This window comes from Podarcis bocagei, assembly GCF_964188305.1.
Source record: "Podarcis bocagei genome assembly, chromosome: 3".
Taxonomy (NCBI): domain Eukaryota; kingdom Metazoa; phylum Chordata; class Lepidosauria; order Squamata; family Lacertidae; genus Podarcis; species Podarcis bocagei.
The window spans coordinates 18,558,469-18,583,658 of record NC_138127.1 but is presented as its reverse complement, the minus strand read 5'-3'; the positions used below and the strand labels follow the sequence as shown (position 1 = coordinate 18,583,658).

At 45.0% G+C, this 25,190-nt stretch overlaps 1 protein-coding gene across 1 annotated transcript in view; it reads left to right on the top strand.

The window, feature by feature from the left end:
- The window catches only part of COL21A1 (collagen type XXI alpha 1 chain), a 125,161-nt gene that overhangs the window by 68,746 nt on the left and 31,225 nt on the right, over positions 1 to 25,190 (top strand). Inside the window, exons 12-18 of the mRNA XM_081187097.1 lie at positions 7,573 to 7,626; positions 7,734 to 7,787; positions 9,032 to 9,085; positions 10,625 to 10,678; positions 12,083 to 12,136; positions 12,229 to 12,282; positions 23,211 to 23,264. Coding sequence (XP_081043223.1) covers positions 7,573 to 7,626; positions 7,734 to 7,787; positions 9,032 to 9,085; positions 10,625 to 10,678; positions 12,083 to 12,136; positions 12,229 to 12,282; positions 23,211 to 23,264 — 378 coding nt within the window. The remainder of the gene's footprint in view (positions 1 to 7,572; positions 7,627 to 7,733; positions 7,788 to 9,031; positions 9,086 to 10,624; positions 10,679 to 12,082; positions 12,137 to 12,228; positions 12,283 to 23,210; positions 23,265 to 25,190) is intronic.

Below are 25,190 nucleotides of genomic sequence, written 5' to 3'. Positions count from 1 at the left end.
AGTAATACCAAAAATACACTTCTTTCCACATTCTGGAAGATTATATTAGGGAAGAGTCCAATAATTTCAATAAGCAATACTGGAGCCATGTTCAAAGAGAACTCCTAGTTGCAGAACCTGGGATCAATTTAAAGAACTCGTTTCAAGGGTTCATTTTGAACCCTTCAGATAAATTATAAAACTACCATTTCATCAAAATGCTGAAGTGCTCTAGAACAAAAAGAAGAAGCAACTTCTAAAGTAGTACAAATTATTTCTTACTGTTTGCAGCAATCCCTTTCTTAGTTAATTATCAGGTAATCCCTTGATAATTATGACAACGCAAGCAAGGGTAATTGGAAACAACAACAACAACAACAAACAGAGCATTGTAGCCCTCCACTGTACATGAGTGGAGCTGTGCCAGCTAGCTAACATCTGGCCACATATTGCTGACTAACACATGAGATAGAGAGTGTGTAGGTAGTATATTATTGAACGGAGGCCATCCTTTGAGTTTCCTTTAGGAGTTAGGCAGGTGGTGACCAGCTTTTTTGGTTGTGATACCCTGTACATGAAGTGCACTCGCTAGAGAAACTTGGGTGTTGCCAATTTTGATGTCTTCTCTGTACCATATACTGTAAGAAGAACATTGTCCAGGCTTTCCACAATGCATTGTATCTGGTTTTCAGTGATCTCTTGTTGTGCTGGAGAGGTAAGTACCTAATCCTGCAGCTCAGTGCACTAAAATGTGGATTAGCATGACCTCTAAATGTGGGCATTGTGAACAATTTCATTGCGCTTATGCAAATAGACTTCCTGTCTATTTTACGTAGGCTTCTCCTTTTGCAATTGGATTTATCTGGCCACTATACCAGGAAGAAAATTTATTTTCCCACAACAAAACAAGCTGCTTGGAGCAGGTTTGGATTTGTACAACTCCCCTTTTCATTGTGTTACCAAGTTTTTTGTACTTCTCAGGATTGTTGTGTTCTTCATCAAGCAAATATAAGCTGTATTTTAGGTTTTATATGATTAATCGCCAATAATAATAATAATAATAATAATAATAATAATAATAATAATAATAAAATTATTTATTATTTATAGTCCGCCCATCTGGCTGGGTTTCCCCAGCCACTCTGGGTGGCTTCCAACAGAATATTAAAATACAATAACCTATTAAACATTAAAAGCTTCCCTAAACAGGGGCTGCCTTCAGATGTCTTCTAAAAGTCTGGTAGTTGTTTATCTCTTTGACATCTGGTGGGAGGGCGTTCCACAGGGCGGGTGCCACTACCGAGAAAGCCCTCTGCCTGTTTCCTGTAACTTGGTTTCTCGCAAGGGAACTGCCAGAAGGCTCTCGGCACTGGACCTCAGTGTCCGGGCAGAACAATGGGGGTGGAGCCGCTTCTTCATGTATACATTGCTCTATGCAACTACCTACTTCCATTCAGTCTCTTTTCCCCCTCACTAACTGAGAAAAGATACTGCTAACAAAGACTTCCATAATTTAATACTGTATCTCAGATGTGATAAGGCAGCCATCTGCTATCAGTGGTGACACCCTACATTTTTAAAAGAGGAAATCCACATCTTTGCTGTAGCTTTTGATTCTAGCTTGTGACATATATTCCCAGTAGTGATATAAATAATAGCATAATGAACCATGGAGGAAAAATAAATCATTTTTGTAGTCTTGTAATGTGCCATATATATATATATGTATATATATGTGTGTGTGTATATATATATATATATATATATATATATATATATATATATATATTCCTCAGATGTCAAGTTGGTCATTTTCCCAAGTGTAGAAAAGTTTTAGGAAAAATGATAGAAAGTGAGGGTAGTAAGAAAAAGTAATGGAAATGTCAGAACACTCGACTATTGCCTTGATCTACCTAAAGTTAGTGATGACTGAGGTTGCAATCCTTACCTCTTCAACTGCAGGGCTTTGCAGAACCACCACTGCATCCACAGCCCATCTGCTCATGATGGCCACAGCAGAAGATGACGGTGGCAGGATGATCAAGCTCATCACTGCACCAGCTGCTGGTTGGCGTAGCAATGGAGTCTGGATTGAGCCTGATGGTGGCCTGTGATGACTGTGAGACTGGCTGGGGATCCTAGACTGGCTCAGCCCCTCCACACCTTTGAATCACCCCATTTTGGGGCTATCCTTTGAGCTCCACCGGTACAAGTCCCACCACTGAATTTCCTGGTTCTAGTTGGGAGTAACTGCTGAACTTGAAGTCAAGTTCAAACCTAGATTTCTTAGCTTGTGTTTGATCCTGATAGGCTGACGAGAGTGAAGTCTTCATTTCACTCTTTCCCAGCCAACATTCCATATACAAATTTCTGCTTTTGTCAATTTGTTTGCAGTGCAATAATTCCACTGGATCCCTCCCCTGCAACACATACATATTGGAGTGAAATTTGGTACACATGTTTGGGGCCCAGTTCTAATACCATCTTGGTCTCCATACACATTTTTAAAGAGGAGGGGAAAAAATGCAAAATACAGGACAATGCAATATCTCTTGTTTCAAATATGAACATTTAACACAACATTTAACACAACTAGCTCCCTTGAAGATTAAGAAAGGAACTGGAAAGTTAGTGTTGTGTGTTCAGGTCAACATTCTGCACTGCAAGAACCTCTTCTCAATCAGCAAATGGTTTAATGGTGGAAGAGCCAAGCAACATCTGAAGTGCAGCCTTTCAAATCCTGTTCTTTGCTAATTTTAAAATTAAATCCCTACAGTCTGGAAAAAAATATAAATAAAGTTCAGGTAGTTTGCAATTGCACAGAGAAGTTTGCTACATAGGTAGAGAAAAAGAGAACCAGTAGCACTGGTTGTGTGCAAGTTCATGCACAAGATACTGGCATCTGCTTATAGAGCGATACAAGCATAGGCTTGCGCTGCCAGGCTTAATGGATTGCCACATGCCCACACAGTTATACTTCAGGCTGCAATATTATGTTCACTTACCAGGGTGTAAGTGCCACTGACCTCAGTGCTTTTGAGTAAACACGGTTAGAAGATTTCACTGTTGATTCCACTGATTTCAGTAAACTGGGGGTTTTATGGGTTGCTTTTTTTTTAAACAGACCTTTCTATGAGTCAGTCATTACATGTAGGCTGAAATCCTAAACAAACTTAGGCACAATGAACTCGATGATCCCATGAGTCATGACTCGTAGGCTGTAGTCCCAAGCACACACTGAACTCAGTGGAATTTACTTTTAAGTATTATTATTTTTTGAATAATTGGGGCTGTAAAACACAGATCACTCCTCTGAGTAGATCACATAGCCAGAATAGAAAGGGCTATATGAAAGGGCTAAAATGTAGCAATAATAATCCCCCTACCCTTAAGCTGTATGATGTTAGATGCCTCTCCTGATGAGACTTTGCAGAAGTTCTAATAAAAGCATACAGACCATGTCCCATAAAACTTTAAATATGATGGAATATTCCACTGAATTAGAGACATTTTCCTTTCATGCATGCAGACCTAACTTTCCATGGGTAATGTATGCTCAGAGAGACATGTGACTGGCAAACCATGGATGTAATCATTAGCAATTCCTAATGTGAGAGTTTGTGTGGAGAAGACTGGTGTGGAGGGAAAAATGTATAGTGTGTAAACTTGTACTCAGATTTTGGTAATTTGGAACTCAGGACATCACGTGGACTCAACTGTGCATTCCTTTTCTTGTGTACATTGATTTCCCATGTCAGTAGCCAAGAATATAAGCAAAAGCAAAATATATGCTGGATCTCATACCAAAGGCCTGTCTATTCCAGCAGCTTATTTTCCACTGTGGTCAACCATATGTTTTTGGGAAGCCCTCAAAGTAGGTCATTTTTCACTGTTGTTCCCCAGCAACTGGTGTTCAGAGCCATGGTGTCCCTGTCCCTGGAATCAGCAGATAGCTGTCACGGCCAGTTGCCATTAATAGCCTTAGCCTTAGTGGATTTGTCCCTGTTTAAAGTCATCTGAGTTGGCTGCTGTCACCCACTGTTTGGAAGTGAATTCCATACCTTAACTATGTGCAGTTTAAATCAAGGAAATGGTAATGGAAATGGGGGTGGGACTAAGCCACTGTCTCCTAGCAATGAACACCCAGTCTAACTGCTCCCCCCACCTAAAAAAAACCGTCACAGGAGATCTGATTAGGGAATTGCCTGATATACCTGATTTGGCTCTGTTTCACTGAATTGTGCATAATTATATTACGAGTATGACCATTGGTTTTGCAGTGATTGAATGTAGAAATTCAAGTGATTTTTTTAAAAATGCAAGAAATAGGAAGTACTTATTCTTTTCATCTATTTTTTTTTAAAATATATATTTTATTTTCAAATTTTATAATCACAATAGTTCATAAATTCAATGTTTTTCCAATCAAGAACAAAAAACAAACGAACAACGGAAACTTCCCCCCTCCCCTCCCCTGGATTCCAATCTTTTCCCACAAAATTTCTTGCATCTCATTTTATCTCAAAATTCTTTGTTTTCCCCTCTTGTTTATCTTAATTTCCAATTATTAGATTACATAAATGTTATATCAAACCTGCTAATGCTTTAATATATTTACAGTGGTCTTTTATAATCTATAAATCTCTTCCATTCCTGCTCAAACTTTTTCTCATGCTGATCTCTGATCTTTGCCATTTCGGCATAGTCCATCATCTTAATTATCCATTCTTCTTTTGTTGGTATCTTCTCCTGTTTCTAATTCAGGGCCAGCAACATCCTTGTGGCTGTTGTCGCATACATAAATAACCTTTTTAGGTCCCTAGGTTTTCCAGCCCCTGTTAGTCCAAGTAAAAAGGCTTCTGGGTTTTTTAGGGAAAGTTATCTTAAACATCTTTTTCAATTCATTATGTATCATTTCCCAGAAGTCTTTTACTTTTCTGCAGGACCACCACATGTGGTAAAAAGTATCTTCCTTTTCCTTACATTTCCAACACACATTAGCTTTTCATCTAAAATTTAAGGCTATCTTGAAAGTCATATACTTTAAAGGTCGGGTGTAAATGTTGTAAATAAGCAAATTTGCCTTATTTATCAGAATAGTACCATCAGCATAAAAATATGTTAGGCATTTCAATATAAATGAGAGTTTCATTTATTTATTGGTCCTGCTTAGGTTCCTTGCTATAGCAAACCTGTTTCCTGTTCCACAGCTTGCTTAAGTATGTCAGACAGAAAGTGTGATATGGTCACTGGAAAAAGAGGACAGTGTTGTTGTTTTTTAAAAATACAAAACCAGTATATTCTGTTGCTGCTCTTATATGGAGGAAGCACAAGGAAAATTATTCTTGACATGCCTACTGGAAAATAAGGTATCCAAACTGAGAGGGGGAAAATGAGAAGAATTTGTCCTCCGGAAGAGATGTGCACCAACATCCCCTATTGCATCCTTTTCTGGAATTTTATTATAATATTTATTCTTCCTTCATAGTGTCCAGCTAAGTGCTGTGCAACTTAAAACTGACCTGGCAGAGCTAGCTTTACTGAGATATCCAGATGCAGACTCTACACGTGGAGCATTGTTGCTGACCTTCTTAAAAGAATATCAAATGTCTCACCTAATAAAGTACTTTTTTTTTTTCTTCTGGTGGTGCCAGCATTTCCTTGAACAAAGAGCTGCAGGATATTGTTACTGACTTTCTGTCCAGCAATTTTGTGCTTCTCTCCCTGTTAAGGACCTAAAGAGGAATCTTCTTCACACTGTGTACTTTGTATAAAAGCCAGATACATTAACACCATTTTAAGGCTTAAAAAAACAAACAAAAAACCCTCATCTTATCTTCATTGTCTTCTGTTCATATGGCCCATCTTAGCACACCACTATTGGCTGTGTTTTAGGATCCCACTTAGATGCTGTCTGAGATAGCCCAAGGAGAATTCCTCAAGTGCCTTATGGAGGCATTCCTACCACAAATTTTACAAGCAAGGAATTCATTTAGAGAATGATGGCCCTCTACATCTTCATTAAATTAGTTAGTATTGTGTACGGCTTTCCTACATTTTGTTGCAAGAATTATAGGCACTAATCAGTAACTGGTCTCTGTGGCACCATGTGATCTTTACTTGCACAGGTCAAGCTTGGACAGGTGGTGGTGGTGACCCTTTGTTTTGGCCAGGGGTGGGGTAACCGTGGCTCTTCAGATGCTGCCAGACTAAAACACCCATCATCCCTTACCACTGACCATGCTGGCTGGGACTAATGGAAGTTGGAATTCAAAATCAGGAGTGGCCACAAGCTCCTGCCAACCTCTGCTTTAGGTTGAAAACTGAAAGGGATTACCAGCCATTTTTTAGCTAGATCTTTTCTGTCTTGTCAGACATTTTGGACCACGTGGTGAATGGAGCTCTTATGTCTAATGCTTGATCTGTGTGGTTGGCTGTTGTTTGTTTGCTTATTTGTTTAATGTGAACATTTCTGTCACTGGCCTGTTATAACTTATTTTCTTGACAATATTCATCGGTTTCCCAAGGATAGTAGTGAACAACGAACCATTTTCAAAACAAGTTCTGATAGCAGTAGCAAAAACATCAAGTCTGCAGTTCTAACCTCACATTTACTTAGGAGTAAGTATATTGAATTCACTGGGACTTGTACGAATATTGATTATTTGAGTAGCCGAAGCCATTACAAGAAATAAAATACAATCAATTAAACAGTTGAAATAATGTATTAAACCAGGCATTCTGCAATGGGACTTGCTTTTGAGGAGAGATAGTTAGGCTTGCACTGCAGGTTTGTACATTCAGTGACCATGAAGCTACTGAAATGCCTTTGGCAAATCCATTAATGCTCCTTATTTCTCTGGAAAAATGAGACCAATAATGCCATATACATACAACTACAAACAGCTGTTGCAAGGATGAATTAAGTATGGATTGTGGCATGTTCTGTATACTAATTAAGATATGAATGGAAATTTGCTACAGATAATTGGTAATAATAAGTTTGGTCACCAAAGAGATATTTTTGGCAGCCTTCTGCACCAGTGTTGCCACAGTTTCTACAGTGGGGATGGGCAACTCTTTGAGGTGAGGGGACCAGAACTGTACACGGTATTCCAAATGCAGTCATGTAATAGACTTGTATGGTATTGTGATATTGGCAGTTTTATTTTCTATTTCCTAATCATCCGTAGCATGGAATTTGCCTTTTTCACAGCTGCTGCCTCATACTGGCTTGATGTCTTCCTTGAGCTATTTACCACAACAACCCCAAGTTCTTGTTCTTGTTCTTGTTCTGTCAACTCCAGTTCAGATTCCATGAATGTAGATGTGAAATTCAGATCCCCTACCCCCCGCAACAATCATAGTTTTGCACTGCATTCCATTAGCCATTTTACTACCCATTCACAAAATTTGGAGAGGTCGTTTTGAAGCTTTTTGCAATCTCTTTGTATTTTAACAACTGAATGCTTTAGTATTGTCAGCAAGCTTGGCCCGCTCAAGTCCTAAACGCTTAATCCAGTTGCAACGGGTTTTACATCTGAACTGCTTTTAAAGTACACTTTGGTGTAATGTTTGGGTTTCTCTTCTTAGGGCTACCAAGGAGTAACAGGGACTCCAGGGATTCCAGGATCCCCAGGGATTCAAGTAAGTTCACAGCATCTTTTCATAGTTCTAAAGTGAAGTCCTTATAAAGAGATTAAATGAATTATAACTATAAATAACATTAGTAATATGCAGCTGTTCCTTACTAGGGGCCGCGAGGCCTTCCAGGTGTGAAAGGTGAAGCTGGGTCAGATGGGGCAAAGGTAAGCCAAGTTTTGATAGCTGTAGTTTCTGTACATTAACACAACACCTTTATGAAGAACTATATATTTAGAATGTTCCAAAGATGAACTTACAGCTGCCACATTATAACTACTTATATGACTATTCATATATGCCTTTGTGTAGATAATAATACTTCTGGAAGAATTGTGCGTTTGCTAAAAAATTATTCTGCATTTCTTTTCAAATCAGTTCCATCTCCCACTCTTGCTTGATTTGCTTTGGTTTTTTCCTGTGTTCCAAATTTCCATGGGTTCACAGGATATTCAGCCAATCACACATGGAACTTTCATTACATCTGTATGCTTAGATGTATTTTTGAATGCATTTAATTAGTAAGCAATGTTTCTAAAAGCTTGGCTTACTAAAAAGTTACGATCTTGGTGTGTGAGGCTTCTGGGTGTAGCTGCGCTCATGCCAAAGTGGGTGTGATTTTATTGGCTAGATTTCAGCTCTTTTTTTATAAACATAATTCTACATGTGTGGAAAATTCAGATGCTTCAACTTTCTGACATGTCTTTTTCCTGGAAATGTAGCGTACTTTTGTATGACATGGAATCCTTCTAACTATCCTTTTATATAGTTCTTGTACATCTACAGAAGTATGTAAAAAATCATTGACTGAACCAAATTCCAGTGAGCTCTTCAGTGTGCACATAGAACTCCCAATGATCACATGATTCTCTATAATGTTAAAGGGAACTCAACATGCATAGTGAAGAGATATGCTTGGAAATGTCTCCTAACATTTGGGGCAAATGAGGGAACCCATGAGTGTTTGGGCTCCTTCCTAAATATTAGTGCTTCTAGGTGTGCCATGAGCCTTTAAATCAGATGCTTAAATTCTTCATTCCGTGTGAGGTAGGCTGCCATTATGATTTAGCACAATAACACCTGTAAAATTCATGTCTGAACTGAAACTTGAAGTCAGGTTTCCTGGGTTGAAGCTCATTTCCTTAATCCAATGAGTGGGAGCAACTGTGGGAGAACTTCTTCCTCTGTGAAGTTTAGTATTTCTATATCCACAAATGGAGCAGAGAATTTTAAAAGGAGAATTTGCATACATCTCTGGTTGCTACCAGATTCAGGTTGCAATTCTCTACCCACTGAATTCAATGGAGCAAAGGTCCTCTTCTTGCTGAAGGTATGGTGCCTTTGGGTGGCTTATATTCTTCTGCTCTTTTCCTTATCTTGTCTCATGGTACCCTTTACCTCCTTTTTCTAGGGTGAACGTGGAGTTCCAGGTTTCCCTGGATTGCATGGGATGCCAGCATCTAAGGTTCAAACCAAATGCTTCTTGTAAAAATTGGTAGGATGTTAAAAAGTATCAGGGGGTGTTCAAAAGCAAAAAATGGTGCCTAGTAGCTCATTCATTGAAAATACAACTGGTGCAATTACTTCATCCAAGAACGTTTGGCTTCATTTATTTTCAATTAGTGTAGGCAGGCAACTATACTTACTTAGGATGATCATCTTTTATCTACTCTTTTCCATCACAGGGGCCATGACATGGTCCTAAGCAGACAATTCTCTAGTATACACCCCACCCTGGCCAAGGAAACTGGCATACTCGTTTAATTTATCTAGATTGTTTTTAATATTGTTTTTAATATTGTAATTTAAATAGTTTTAACCAGCTCTGGGACCTTATGTTGCAGGAAAGGTAATAAATTGAAAATAATAGATGACATATGAAAAACTATGGCTGTGAGCACATGCAATGCTAATCTATGGTTTAGTGTCATGTGAATGAGCAACACTGTAGTCTCCTGCCCCTCTTTTCCTTCTTTGTAACCAGAAGGAAGATTTAGTGGTGTTTAGATTCACTGGATTAGTGTTAGATTTGAACCTGGAGTTCTGTTTTAAAAAGAACTCTGGTAAATTTTATAGCACATCAGCTTCAAACCATGGTTTACAAAGTGGTCTTGTTAAACTAAACACACTTCATTTGAAACCAGGACCCTTTGCTGGAACATAATGACAAACTGATGTTCTGTGAAACTGAAGGTAGAGGCTAACAAAGTTGGTTTCCTGGCCACACAGGAAGAAAAGAGAAAAGGGGAGTGCAGGGCCTTGATGTTTTGCTTGGGCTTGTCCACGGAACCATGGTTTAGTGTAACATGTAGATATGTTGCCCAATGTCAGTTCAAAACCTGTCTTTTGTCATATATTCCTCAGATAGCCTTGTACTTTAGTATACTTCTGATAACCTATGACATGCAATTGTTTGAAATTTAGCTTTTCTATATTCAACTTCCTATAAATTGTTACCAATGGATTTTCATACAGTGAAAGACCATGGGTTTTCATTTCTCCCTGCCATTCAATTATTCGGTTGAGGTGCAGAGCTGCTTCCCCAGCATCAGGCATTGCTGCTGTTTACTGGGGCAGTATAGGGACAGAGTAGGGTTGTGGCAAGGTTGGGGCTGCATTGAGTGCACCAGCAGCAATGCCAGATTGGTTCTGCTGGTATGCCTGAGCAGCTCTAACTTTGCTGCCACCCTGACCTTATCCCACCAAGCAGCAGTGATGTTGGTATTTTAGAGGGCAGCTATGTGGCACTGTCCCATCATGTGGCCATTCTTACTCCAAGGTGGTGAAGGCAGACTTGCATTCTATAAGGTGGTGGCTTGAACATATATTTGCTGCAGTCTTAGGTGCTGCTTCCAGGACAGCAAATGTGTATTCAAACCACATCCATATCACTTAAATTGTTGCCTATCTCACTGATTCCCAATATGTGGGACATCCTGTCCTGAACAATATAAGTTGTTTTCTTAAATCAAAATTATTTCTGTATGCACATTCTTTAATCCAGGGTGACAGGGGACCTAAAGGAGACCAAGGGCTACCAGGAATTTATGGGAAAAAGGCAAGTATAAATTTAATATTTAAATTTGTATTGCTGGTAGAAATGCAGGCAAAGTTCCCTGAGCTCAGCGTTGCATACAAGCTTGGGGGTTCAAGAAGGCTTCCAAAGGAGAGCTGAATGTCACTAGCTCCCAAATTCTTTCCTCCCACCTGCCCTGCCAGCTCTCCTTAGCCCCACCCCAGCTAGCCCCACAATCTTCACAACGTGTTCCTTCCTTCTGTGCTTTGCACAAGGAGAGGGAAGTTCTGTCCCCCTGCCCCAGTGCTCTGGCTACATCTCTTCATGGCTAGCAGGACTTTACCTTGGTGCCCTGCTGTGCTGTTATCTGTCCTGGTCTTTGCTTTAGAACAATGGTTGCAAATGTGGCATCCACCCAAATGATTAGAAAGTTGAGGTAATTTTAATCTGCTTTAGTATTTTAACTTTTGTATGTTTTTAAGAATGGTTGTAATTTTTTCTTGCTTTTATTATTGTACCTTTTTGTGGGCCACTTTGAGGTTTTTGGCGTTGTTGTTGTTACAGCCAAACAATGTATAAGCTTTGTGAAATGAAATAAACTCCCATCAGCCTCAGCCAACACCACCAATATTTAGGGGTAATAGGAGTCCAGCAGGATTTGGAGGGCACCATTTTGGCCAGACCTTGGTCTAGAAGACGTTGGCTGAGGCTTTCTTTTCCCCCTGTGGTTGTGTTCAGTGTAGTTCTAATGCTACAGTCCTGTCAGTGCAAGGATTTCTCCCTCTCTCCTTGTTCCACGTGCCTGCTAAATCTCTTCCCACAACCCTCCAGAGCAGATTTAGGGAGGTGTGGGGTGTGTATGGGGAAAGAGGTTGGAAATTCTTTTGTGTTAGGGCTAACTCTTGTACTCGCACAAAACGTTAATAGAATACCTCCCTGTGCCTTTCAAACAACCTCCCTCTCTGTTACTGTCCTACGCCTGGAGTACTTGTGGCATGTTTAAATATCTCATTTTCGTGATTGCTCTGGAATTAGCAGGATGATGGTCCTTTCTCTTGTGATGGAGGGCAGAGCGTGCAATGATGTGTTCCTTTCACCTTTTCCCCCTGGTGACTCCCACCTTAGCCTTGGCAGGAGCTTTGTATTCTCCAGTGAAAGGCTGCCATGCCTAAAATCACTCCATATATTCTATACACCAAACACACCCTACATGCCATTCAGCTGTAGAGTATAAGTGCTCCAGGTTTATGAACAATGGGACAATAATCTATCCTGCCATGGTCATGCTAGGAACTGATGAGCTGACTTCCCCTCACTGCATGTGTATGGATGTTGTGTCATGGATTAATCACTCTGGAATTGCCTCAGGTCGTGATGACACACTGGCTTACTTTGCTTAAACAATACAGTTGCCTTTCTTATTGCCTTCTTTTATTCTTTTGACAGGGTGCAAAAGGAGAAAGGGGTACAGCAGGGTTTCCAGGAATGCCTGGGAGGCCTGTAAGTTTCATGTTGCTGCTTTCCCTTTCCCTTTTGACGGTTCTCTCTCATTACATAATGTGAATAATAGCATCTTCACTGTATTGTCACAGGGAAATCCTGGGAGCAGCGGGAAAGACGGCATACCTGGAAATCCAGGTTTTAAGGTATTTGAAATACTGAATTTATTCAAATGCAATAGGACAAATACCTTGTACTGAGAATGAACTTGCATTAAGAATCTGTGAGCTTGTGCTTGAGCTCCCCGTGTTTTATTATTTGTTTATTACTGTCAGGGCTGCCTCAGGTCTCAGCTCACAAAAGACCAACGCCAAGCTCTTCTTATATACAAGGATGTTTATTGCAGTTCATTATTGGTTCCACAACCGAGGCGCGCAGCCCCGAGTCTCTAACGTCAGACATTTGAAGTCCCCTCTGAATCGGTCCCGCCTCTACACCAACTTAAGAGGCTTGTGCTAGACCACCTCTTCCTGTCTTTCCTTTTCCGCAGGGTCTTTCTGCCCCCCTGGGTTCCTTCCCTCCTGCTCTCTCCTGAAGCGGATCCCTCAGCTGCCTGTTCCCCCCTCCTTCGTGCTTTGGGGCTAGGCTCCTCCTCCGGGCTTTCTCCATTTCCGCGCGCCTCCACATTTGAACTTGGCGCGCGTTCGCTACCCCTGACCTTCCTCTTGACACTTACACTACTCCCTGTACTACTCTCCGCCTCTTCCGGCAGGACGTCCTCCCCCGATCTCCTTCCCCTGTCTCTCTCCTGCTCCGCTCCGTGTGTCACACTGGGAACTCCCCTCTCTTCCCTTCGTTCCTGCTGGGAAGCCGGTCCCGATCTCCCACTCCCGCTCGGGGTTTCCCTGCTGCTTCCCTGCTCCTGGCAGCTCCCCCCTGTGACCCCCCTTGTCCTGACTAGGGGCGCCCCCTCCTGAGAATCCTCCGATTCACTTCAGAGACTCATGGAAGATCTCAAGTCATTGTCATCCTCTTCCTCACTGTCCTGTGATTCTTCCTCGTCGCTCTCCGTCTCCTCCCTCACCTGTGCCTCTGTCTCTGAACCCCTGACATCCATCCCCCCCTCGAAGCCCCCCCTTCCCCCCTCCCGCTGCTCGGGCGCAGGTTCCGGGGGCTCCGTCGTTGCGGAGGTCGCTGCCGGACACAGGTCGTCGACGTCGATCTCTTCTGCTTCCAGTTCATTGTTTGTGTACTCGAACCCATTGTCCTCTCCCAACATGTTCACGTCCTCCCCTCCCCCTGTTGCCTGGGAGGGGTCTGCTTGCCAAGGACCCACCCGCCACCTCATGCGCCAGTCCTCTTCTGGTTGGTCGTCCCACCAGTAAGAAGGGTCGGTGTCCACCCCCGAACACGATCCCCTTGGAGGGCTCGACTCTGGCGTCGTCTCCTCTGCGGAGGAGAACCCTCGGAAGGTGCTGGCGGAAAGTGTGGGCGTAAAAAGCCAATCGTCGAAAAACTGTGCTGGCATGGGCCTGTGTGGGAAAAGGGCATGGAACTCGTCCTTGAGGAGGGGTTCGTCCAAAGCGTAGTCCGGCACCCAACTGTTGGTGCTGGCCGGGGCGCCCTCCCTGGCGAGAAAATATTCTACTCCCTCTTCCCCCCATCTCGAGTCCAGAATCTCTGTGACCTCGTTGACTGGTTCGTCCTTAGGTGACCTCCCCCTCTTGGGCGACTCCCTGCTTGGTTCTGGTGCCGTCCCTGACTCCTGAAATCTGTGTGGGGCCTTGTAGGGGGTGAGCACCGACCTATGAAAGACCGGGTGCATTCTGGAACCCTCGGGGAGGGCCAATCGAAACGCTACGGGATTGATCCTGGCCTCAACTTGGTACGGCCCTAGTTGCCTGTGTCCTAGCTTCTTTTTAGCTAACGACTTGGCCGGCACCGCTTGGGCCGCTAACCATACCCAGTCTCCCACCTGGATGTCTTCCCCCTCCCTCCTGTGTTTGTCCGCCTGCACCTTATAGGCTTGTTTAGCTAGCTCTAAATGTCTCCGTAGCTCGTCGTGCACCTCTTGCAATTCTGCTGCGAAATGGTCGGCTTCCTGTGGCGCCCCCTCCCCCGTCGTTACGAGCCCCGGGAAGGTTCTGGGATGCCTTCCATTGTTAGCGAAGAACGGCGTCACCCCCGTCGACGCGTGCTTCGTGTTGTTGTAGGCAAACTCAGCCATCGGCAGGTAATCCACCCAAGCCGCGGGTCGTTGATTGGCGTAACATCTCAGGTACTGCTGCATGATCGTGTTGACCCTCTCTGCTTGGCCGTTGGTCTGCGGATGCCTCGCCGCCGACAGGTTGATTTTGACGTGAAGGATCCCAAGGAGCTTCTGCCAGAAGCTGGACACAAACTGGCGCCCCCTGTCGGACAGAATGGACCGTGGCAACCCATGCACCTTGAACACGTGGTCGATGAACAGTTTGGCTGTCTGCTCCGCTGTCGCCACCTTCGCGCAAGGAATGAAATGCGCCATCTTGGTGAACAGGTCTACAACCACAAGCACCGCCGTCTTGCCCCGCGAACTGGGCAGATCAGTGACAAAGTCCAGCGCCACCCTCTCCCACGGTTGCAGTGGCGTTTCCAGCGGTTCCAGCAGTCCCGCTGGCTTCTGGTGCACTGGCTTGGACCTTTGGCACGTGTCACACCTGGCAACGTACTCCGCGACCTCCCCTCGCATCTGGGGCCACCAAAAGTCTCTGGCCACTAATTCCGCCGTCTTTTCCTTGCCGAAGTGGCCAGCGCTGGGTGCGTCGTGCAACTGCTGCAGAACCTTCGCGCGGAGATCGTCTCCTGGAACGTAGAGAGCACCTTTACGGGTCAGCAGGCCGTCGCGTATCTGGAACTCGTCGTCCTTCGCTGTGCCCCTCCGCACCTCTTCCATCTTGGACTGTGCGAACGGATCCGCCTGCAACGCGCGACGCACCGCCTCCAGGTCCACGGCGGCTGAAGCGCACGCCCACGCCTGCGGTGCAAAAATGTGCTTGGCTGCCACCGGTGCCGCTGCCTCGAGATACTGCGGTTTCCTGGAGAGCGCATCTGCTATGACATTGTTGTCGCCTGGGATGTACTCTATCCTGAAATCGAAATCCGCAAAGAACTCCGCCCAGCGTATGTGCCTCTGGCTCTGTAGCTTTGCCGTGCGCCAGTACTCTAGGTTCTTGTGGTCCGTGCGGACCTGCACGGTGTGCTTGGCTCCGATGAGAAAGTGCCTCCACGCCTTGAAAGCTGCGTGGATGGCCAGCAACTCCCTGTCCCAAATGGTGTAGTTCTGCTCCGACTTGCTGAGCTTCCGGGAGTAGAAAGCACAGGGCCTCCAGTTTCCCTGCGGGTCTTCCTGTAAGAGGACGGCCCCCACCGCTCTGTCAGATGCGTCAGTCTCCACCCTCATGGGCCTGCCAGGATTCACGTGTATCAGCTGTTCTTCGGACGCGAAGAGACTCTTAAGTCTCCTGAAGGACTGCTCCGCTTGGTCCGTCCAGGTGAACTTCTTCTTCTTGGAGCTGAGAGTGTCCGTGATAGCTGCCGTCTCCTTGGCGAAACCCCTGATGAACTTGCGGTAAAAGTTGGCGAAGCCGACGAACCTCTGGACCTCTTTCCGATTTCGCGGGCTCTTCCAGTCCAACACCGCGCGGACCTTGGCACTGTCCATGGCTAGTCCCCTGTCGGACAGCCTATAGCCCAGAAAATCCACCTCCGTCACGTCGAATTGGCACTTCTCCAGCTTGGCGTAGAGCCTGTGCTCCCGTAGCCTCTGCAGGACCTCCTTCACGTCGCTCTCGTGAGCCTCCAGCGATTCTGAGAAGATCAGAATGTCGTCGAGGAAACATACGCACTTCTTGTAGAGGAGTCCCGCTAGCACATGATGCATAAAAGCTTGGAAAAAGTGGGAGCCATTTTGGAGACCAAACGGCATAACTCTGTATTCGTAGGTGCCCAACGGCGTGAACATGGCCGTCTTCCACTCATCACCCTCTCGCACGCGTATGAGATTGTAAGCTCCGCGGAGATCCAACTTGGTGAAGATCTTCCCTTTCCGCACCGTCGCGAGCAGGTCGTCAATCTTGGGCATGGGAAAGGCCGCGGGTTTTGTCTTTGAGTTTATGAATCTGAAGTCTACGATCAGCCTCTTTTGGGTCGTGTCTTTCTTCTTCACAAAAAACACAGGACTGCCCCCTACAGCCTTCGATTCTCGGATGAATCCCCGCTGCAGATTGTGATCTATGAATTCCCTGAGCTCCTGCAGCTCCTCCTCGGACATGGAATACAGCTTCACAGGCGGCAGCGTTGTCCCTGGCAAGAGGTCAATAGCGCAATCATAGGGCCGGTGAGGTGGCAACTGGTCAGCCTCCTTTTCGCAGAAAACCTCCAAAAACCCCTTGTACTTGAGGGGTACTGCTTGCGCCATGCTGAGACGTAGCTGCTGCCCCTCCTCTTGGCCCTCCTCCTCCTGACCGGTCTGGATGCAATGCTGCGCGCAATAGGACGAGCCGAAGGTGAGCTGCCGCTGGTACCACGCCATGGTCGGGCTGTGCCTATCCAGCCAACTCATGCCTAACACTATAGGCGTGTCTGACAGGCGGGTGACGTTGAAACTGATGACTTCTCGGTGATTGCCAATCTGCATCACCATGGGCGGCGTCTGTTGTACCACTTGCCCCCCCAGCAGCTTCCTGCCATCCACTGTGACGACGTTCAATGGCAGCGTGGCTGGCAGAAGCTCTATGCGATGCTGCTTGACGAACTGCACCCCCACGAAGTCTGCGTTGCTCCCACTGTCAATTGTGATGGGGACCTCCAGGGTGCGTCCATTAGGTAGCTGGAGGGTTGCAGTGAGCTGCACTACAGGTTTGGGTGGCAGGGGGTCTGTAGGCTGCAAAAGCGCTGGGGACTGCTCTACTGATTCGCCTGGCTGTGCCCCAACATTGCTGATTCCAGCCAGGCATTGTCGTTTCCCTGAAACTGCTCTTCATGGTGTGCTGCTGCAGTTACTGTTGCCAAGGCTGCAGTGTGCTGCCGGAGCCTCTGGGGACACTCTTTCGCCATGTGCGTTGCACTGTCACAGATGTAACACTTCCTGTTCCCTCTAGGAGGCTTCTTTTTGACTGCTCCGGACGCTGGGGCTCCGGCCACTGACTGAGCCTTTGCACTCCCCAGTTCCATAGGCTCCTCCCCTGGCTGCAGCTGAGGGGAGAGACGCGGACGTCCTGGATCTCTGGGAAACAAAGGAGGCACTCTAGACGGTGCGTGAAGCTGGCTACCCCCCTCATTGCGCCAAGGGCGTTCCTCCTGGCGCACTCCAATGGCAAGCGCCCGCTGCACCACGTCTGCCAGGGTTTTAGGTCTGTCCCCCCTAGCCAGTTCGTCCTTCACCGGGCCAGAGAGCCCCTCCCAAAATAAGTCTCTGACAGCCAGAGAATCTTTCTCCCATCGCAGCACATTCAGCAAGGCGAAAAAGCGAGCATGGTACTGACGTACTGAAGCCTTGCCTTGCCTTAAACCATGGATCTGCTGGCGTGCCACATCCACATCCACGCTAGACTGAAAGCAAGTGTCCATGCATTTGATAAATTCATCAGAGTCCCTTCGAGCAGGGCAATCTTCGCGCCACAGATTGCGCAGCCAAGCCCTCGCTTCCCCATGCAAGTGGGACACAATGAAACCCACTTTCTCCTCCTCATCTTTAAAGTCGTCGCGAAGCAAATGCAACGCATATTCTACGTCTGCTTTAAAACTGGGGTATTGCTGCAAGTTCCCATCGAAGTGGGCTACCAAGTTGCCCCCTCTTCTGCCCAGTGCTACTCCAGCAGCTTTGGTCCCCGGGAACCCCACTTGGCATGCATGATCCTACCTGGCTTGCAGATCTTGGCACCGCTTTTCCGCCTCTTCCCCCTTCTTCTGGGAGACCACTACCTCAGTGGTAAGCCGGGAGACTGCGTTGCGTAGCTCAGCTATCTGCTGCTCCATACTCATGGCTGCCAAACTTCGTGAGCTTTGCAAAAAAAATTTTTGCGTAGTTTGGGAGGGGACTTACTGTCAGGGCTGCCTCAGGTCTCAGCTCACAAAAGACCAACGCCAAGCTCTTCTTATATACAAGGATGTTTATTGCAGTTCATTATTGGTTCCACAACCGAGGCGCGCAGCCCCGAGTCTCTAACGTCAGACATTTGAAGTCCCCTCTGAATCGGTCCCGCCTCTACACCAACTTAAGAGGCTTGTGCTAGACCACCTCTTCCTGTCTTTCCTTTTCCGCAGGGTCTTTCTGCCCCCCTGGGTTCCTTCCCTCCTGCTCTCTCCTGAAGCGGATCCCTCAGCTGCCTGTTTCCCCCTCCTTCGTGCTTTGGGGCTAGGCTCCTCCTCCGGGCTTTCTCCATTTCCGCGCGCCTCCACATTTGAACTCGGCGCGCGTTCGCTACCCCTGACCTTCCTCTTGACACTTACACTACTCCCTGTACTACTCTCCGCCTCTTCCGGCAGGACATCCTCCCCCGATCTCCTTCCCCTGTCTCTCTCCTGCTCCGCTCCGTGTGTCACACTGGGAACTCCCCTCTCTTCCCTTCGTTCCTGCTGGGAAGCCGGTCCCGATCTCCCACTCCCGCTCGGGGTTTCCCTGCTGCTCCCCTGCTCCTGGCAGCTCCCCCCTGTGACCCCCCTTGTCCTGACTAGGGGCGCCCCCTCCTGAGAATCCTCCGATTCACTTGAGAGACTCATGGAAGATCTCAAGTCATTGTCATCCTCTTCCTCACTGTCCTGTGATTCTTCCTCGTCGCTCTCCGTCTCCTCCCTCGCCTGTGCCTCTGTCTCTGAACCCCTGACAATTACAATTTTTAATCCCATTTTTCAGGTGCATATTTTCTCCCAAAAGAGCTCTCGTCAGTCAAACAGGCTTACAGACTAAAAAGACAAGGCAAATAAGGGAAGGGGAGTTAGTGGGAAAAGACAGGAGGGAGGTAAATTTGACAGTGCTGGAATGCATTTGCTTTTCAAGCAGTCATTCCTATTCACATTCCCTATAGTCAGTCATATTCTTCCTCTGCTGGTGTTCTGGTTTGGATAAAAGCAATGCAGCTACCCCCACGTTTAGTCTTTTGGCCAAAGTCCCCTTCTCTTCACTTCTGCAACCCCAAGGCAATTGGCAGAGGAGAGGATGAAAAGATTTAGCACACATGCCCCATGCAAAGAGCTAGCAAAGATATCTACCAGGAAAAAAGAAAAGAAGAAAGGAAGCACAGTATTTTCTTAGTCCCAGGAGAGGTTGTCTGGGATCTCCCTTGCGAAGGAATGCCTTAGTGGAGTAGCCTCCCTGGAGTTGGGGAGGAAATTGATTGCAGGCAGGCAGGCATGGTTTTTTGCCCAAAGCAGCCTGGTTGTTTCATTGCCTGTAGCCAGATGTTATATTAGAGAAGGGGATAGATGTAAAACATTTGTGAAACTTTCTGGGTCCTGTTAACTCCTGCATGCCCAGCTCATTGGTTCTCTTGAGACAGCTTGCACCCACGAGAGAAAGCAAGTAGAATGATCCTACAGGTTGCATGGGGGGGGGGGAGGGAAGGGAGCTTGTATTTATTTGAGGGTGTGTGCGCATGCCTGTGTTTCAGTGGTTACCCTGTTGAAGCTGCAGCCTAACCAAAGAGCAATACAACTCAGGACCAGGTTACTTGAGAGGCCGCCTCATCCATTGAATACACAGTAGGACACTGTGTTCTGCAGGAGAGCTTCCCCTGCTAGCTCCTAAGAGATCAGAGGCCCCACTGCATAGTAACTCAGAAAATTTTCAGGGTGGCTGTCCCTGTTTCGTGGAACAGCATTCTGGTTAAGATATGACAAGCACTCACTATCTGAACTTTCTGGTGAAGCTACAACAAGCACCCTCTATCTGCACTTCCTGGAAACAATTGAAGACATTATCTGTGCTGTTTTTAAACTATTTTAAAGCTGTTTTTATATTGCATACATTGCCTTGAGACATATATGTGGAAGGTAAGGTAAAGGTAAAGGGACCCCTGACCATTAGGTTGAGTCGTGATCGACTCTGGTGTTGCAGTGCTCATCGCACTTTATTGGCCGAGGGAGCTGGCATACAGCTTCTGGGTCATGTGGCCAGCATGACTAAGCTGCTTCTGGCGAACCAGAGCAGCACACAGAAACTCTGTTTACCTTCCCACCGGAGTGGTACCTATTTATCTATTTGCACTTTGACGTGCTTTCGAACTGCTAGGTTGGCAGGAGCAGGGACCGAGCAACGGGAGCTCACCCCGTCACGGGGATTCAAACTGCCGACCTTCTGATCAGCAAGTCCTAGGCTCTGTGGTTTAACCCACAGCACCACCTGCGTCCCTATGTAGAAGGTAATTAATAACTAATAATAATGAAATGTATGTGAGAAGGAGGACTGAAGTCATATGCAGTTACTTGCATTTCATTTATCTTTTAAATGCTGCCATTGGTGCCGCCCATGTACCAAAGCTTTCTTTGTTGCTGCAGCAGAGGCTCTTGTAGTTACCCCTGTTCCTGTTAACTCAACACATGTACAGTCCTCATGGATCCTTTCTCTTCATGGGTGGTGCTGGTTTGGCTGCATAACCAACAGCACCCAGTAGCTGAAGATGAGAAATAGAGGGAATAGGGAGAATGTATTGGATTGTCATCTGAATGGTTTTTCCTGCTGGTGATGTGGGCTCAGTGCATTCTTTTAAAACTGTATGTCTTTATGTTTGAAAAGCATTACATTCTCAAGTCACTCTTTGATAACAGGTAGATACAGAAAAGGAAGAATTTGATGCTCATTTTCTTTAAGCTGTAAAAGCAGTAGTCTCTTATTTCTGCTGGAGTAAAATGTTGTCAGCTTGCCTTTGAACATCTGCTCTCCATAAAACACCACTTTACTTTGGGCTTTATTGTAATCAAAATCAGAGGATTTTTACAAGCATCTTTGGAGATTTCTGCTGGAGCCTTCCTTATTTTCTTAGAAAAATTCAGAAACAGATTTATTCTTGGAAACAGTAAGAAATGCTTTGCTGCACACCAAACCCATCCTTTCTACAATTTGGCCTCTGTGTGGTCACACACATGGGGATCCTCTTCTGTGGAATGATCCAAAATGCAACCCTTCTTTGTGAAATGGGTGAGTTTTTCTCCCATGTCTCTTTCCATTGATTCCAGAAATGCTCCAAAAAAAAAAAAAAAAAAAAAAAGATTCAGCCAGCCTCACCCTTCTTACTGCAGACAGATCCACATCAGGCATGATTTGCAAATCTCTGAATCATGGTTGCCGTGTTTCAAAGCTATAGCTAAATCAAGCCTGCACAAGATGTTCCCTATAGTTTCCCCATAACTGCTATGCTTCTTATGATAACCAGTGCTCTACTTTTATCATGATGGCTCTTTGGTAACTATAGTTAACAAATTATGAACAACGATTGAGATCATGCACTCCCATTCCACAGCTCCTTCCCCTTGCAGAAGGAAGAACACATCCAGTCCTTAACCACAGCTAAGCAATTAGTCATTCAGCACCAGCGCTAACCATGGTTAAGGCTAGCTAGGATTTCCCCTCACAGTAGTATCTGAAATGCAATTTAAACTGCAGATTTGAATTCTGGGTGAAGGGGAACTGGACAGCCTTAATGTTGGCACTGACAGTGCTTAACCATGGTTTAAGTGGGAGGAGTGTATTTACTTTGGGGTGGGTGAGGGCAGATCACATCATTTCTGAGACTGGCTCCTGGTTTCTTAATTGCCAGGGAGTCACTGTTAATTTGCACCATCCCTTCTTGTTCAGAGGTGATTCAAGCTGTGGTTGCAAAGGAAGGATCTCATTTTGTAATTCAAGCCGGGGCTACACTTTCCTTATATTCAATCCACAATTCAGTTTTATCCTCACAACCCTGTCAGTTTTGTTTAGTGTGAGAGATGTGACTGATCCACTCTCAGCTTTGTTGCTGAGTGGGGATTTGAGCATGGGTCTCCTCAGCCCTTGACCGACAACCTAACCACTGTACCCCAGTCTCCCTTACAATAGATATCAGTGACTTAAGGGGTCTGCAGTATGAACCATCACAGCTAATGAACCATCACAGCTAGCAGACAGAAAGACAGCCAGGCTTTTAACAGGTTCCCTAAAAAGAAAAAGAAGAAGTTTGGCAGCATTATGCCCAGAGTTAGTTTTACTGCCAAGGCTGCCAAGTCAGCCTTTCAAATCAGTTTGCTTAGATTTGAATAAATATGTCGAAGTACGAGCAAGGCAACCTTCTTCCTTCGTTCTCGTGTTCAAAGAAAAATAGTGACTGGTGCAGTCACAATTCCAAAGAATAATGAGGGTTTAGATCTAAAGGACCATGTCTGCATATGTGCGTTTCTGAGATTTGAGTAAAGCAGCCACTTGGGCTGCAGTGGATGCCATTCTGACATTCAGGAGCAGCTCTTCAGGGTGGGAAGGATGAGAGGCTGTAGTAGGGAGGAGCTTTAATATATGACTAGTAGTCTGAAGGGATTTAAGGGATGCGGGTGGTGCTGTGGGTTAAACCACAGAGCCTAGGACTTTGTCCCGTTGTTTGGTCCCTGCTCCTGCCAACCTAGCAGTTCAAAAGCACGTCAAAGTGCAAGTAGATAAATAGGTACCGCTCTGGCGGGAAGGTAAATGGCGTTTCTGTGTGCTGCTCTGGTTCACCAGAAGCGGCTTAGTCATGCTGGCCACATGACCCAGAAGCTGTACACCGGCTCCCTCGGCCAATAAAGCGAGATGAGTGCCGCAACCCCAGAGTTGGTCATGACTGGACCTAATGGTCAGGGGTCCCTTTACCTTTACCTAGTAGTCTGAAGACACCTCTTTGGATCTTGGGCAATGTCTGCAACTCAGATGAGTGCAGGAGGATAACCTAAACAATAGCTTGGGGTGGTGGGAAGAAATGTCATAGCTATTCATGGTGATGTATTATTTTTCCAGCAGAATTTGCTCATTTCCTCTATATTGGCTGAAGAAAGCACATGTCCTTTTATGAAATAAAGCCCTGCACTGAAAGGCAAACATTTTAACCAGTTAATATTTTGAACTAATTTTAACTGATTTTTTGTCATCAATATTAAGGGAGAAGCCGGACAGCCAGGTTCTGCAGGACTAGAAGGAAGACGGGGAGAGCCTGTAAGTCCACCCCAATGTTTTATACTTCAGATATTTTGCACTGATATTTTGTTACAGTTTTGCAGGGGTTCAACATTTTTCTTGGAAATATATGTTTTTAGATGTCTGGTGTCAAGGAAGTTTGAGTCCAGTTTGCTCCATTATACCAATGAGTAGATCAGGCTTACCCATGAACCAGACCTCCTCAAAATAGTGGTTCACAGGCATACACACCTGCTTAGAATCAGGGAACAGTGGGACCTACTTCTGAGTAAATAAACAGAGGTTTGCATTGCATTTCTATGTAGACCTCAGTGTAAGGATCTCACAGTGTGATGAGCAGAGGTGGAAGGGATCTGTCATTTTCGGTTCTCTCCATTTCTCATTTTCCGAATCTTAAATTCAGTTCTCCATATTTTGGTAGCAATTTGCCAAAATACATATTTTTTAAAATCCCCACCAGCATTTTTGTGTGAATTTATTTTAACAAGCACATTTTTATGCAGTTTTGTATTTTTGCAAGCAATTTCTCCTAATGCAATTCATTTTTTTATGATCTTTTTGCTAATATAGGCATCTTTGTGCAATGACTGTATTTGGCTTCTTCTCATATTATTCTGGAAAGTACAAATTCAATAGATTCAGCTTTAAATGTGAACTGAATTGAATCCACCCCCCATCCCTAGTGATAAGAGAAAGTGGTTCTCTGAATTCACTTGCTGACATACATAACCAGAGTGCACCTGCGCTTGGGGAAAAAGGAATTCTGAGGCTGCACTTCAAATTAAGATCTGCCAATGTGAGTGACCTCATAGTTACTAGGATGCATAAACATTGGATGAGCAAGAGAACTGGAACTTGCATCTTCTGATCAGCAGTCTCTGTGTCCTAGATAATGACTACTAAATATATAACAAAAAAGTTGAATTAACTGTATCGCCCACTCCTCCTATAATTCAAAATGATACATGTGTTTAAATGTTAGGTTGTTTCAAACACTTAGATTTACAGTTATTCTTGTGAGCGAACATCAGAGAAATTATTATGTAGTTACAGTGGTCTGAAACTAGTGTACAGTGAGGATAAAAATTGGGTCAGTAGAAACATATGATACCTTTCCATGTCCAAAATCTCTGCTAGTAGGAGATGCTTGAGGAACATGCCTGGACCGCTGTCTGCATTTTTGTTCATTGCGCTGACTTCAGCCATGTTTGGTGCCAGGAAAATCAGTGTTTGTATTCCCTATAAACAAACAACGTTATTCTTCTGCCAGTGAAATTTGGAAGCAAATTGTTTAAGTCCTTCTTAAAATTTAGGTCTGTGTTTTATTATCCACTACCCCTTCGAGTCTGTAAAAAGGTAGAATATAAATCCAAAAATATAACCAGGTAGGTAAGTTGCCATGTGAATCTCAGATCTTCTTTCTTGAACTTGCAAAATAACAGATGCATTGAAATACAATTTCTGATGTAAGTGGAAACCATGGTTTCTCACTACATGAATGTGCATTCCTCCTCTTGGATGCATGCAAGGCGGAGACCAGAGGCTTTCATTTCCACAGTTCTCTGTGACATCTAAAACTGAACTGTGGTTAATGAGAACAAGCCTGGACCTAACCATTGTTTTCCATTATGTCTGAACTGGGCCTGTGATTTGTTCATTATTATGCCTGATGGTAAAAGACTAAATATTTTGGTAATCTGAGAAACAGTGATGTGTGTGATCTGGACAGAAATTTGTGTTCCGGAATATGATGGTAAAGCCCAACAACCAAAGATATGCATTTGAGTGGGTCACACATTATATTTTTTAATAAAGCAAACCTCAAAATATATCCAGAGGCAGACTTTGGAATTTTGAGGCCCACGGGATATTCCATGATACATTCAGTCCATTAATCACTTGATCTGCTGAGAGTTTCTCTAGGGAAATATGCTTTGCATATAG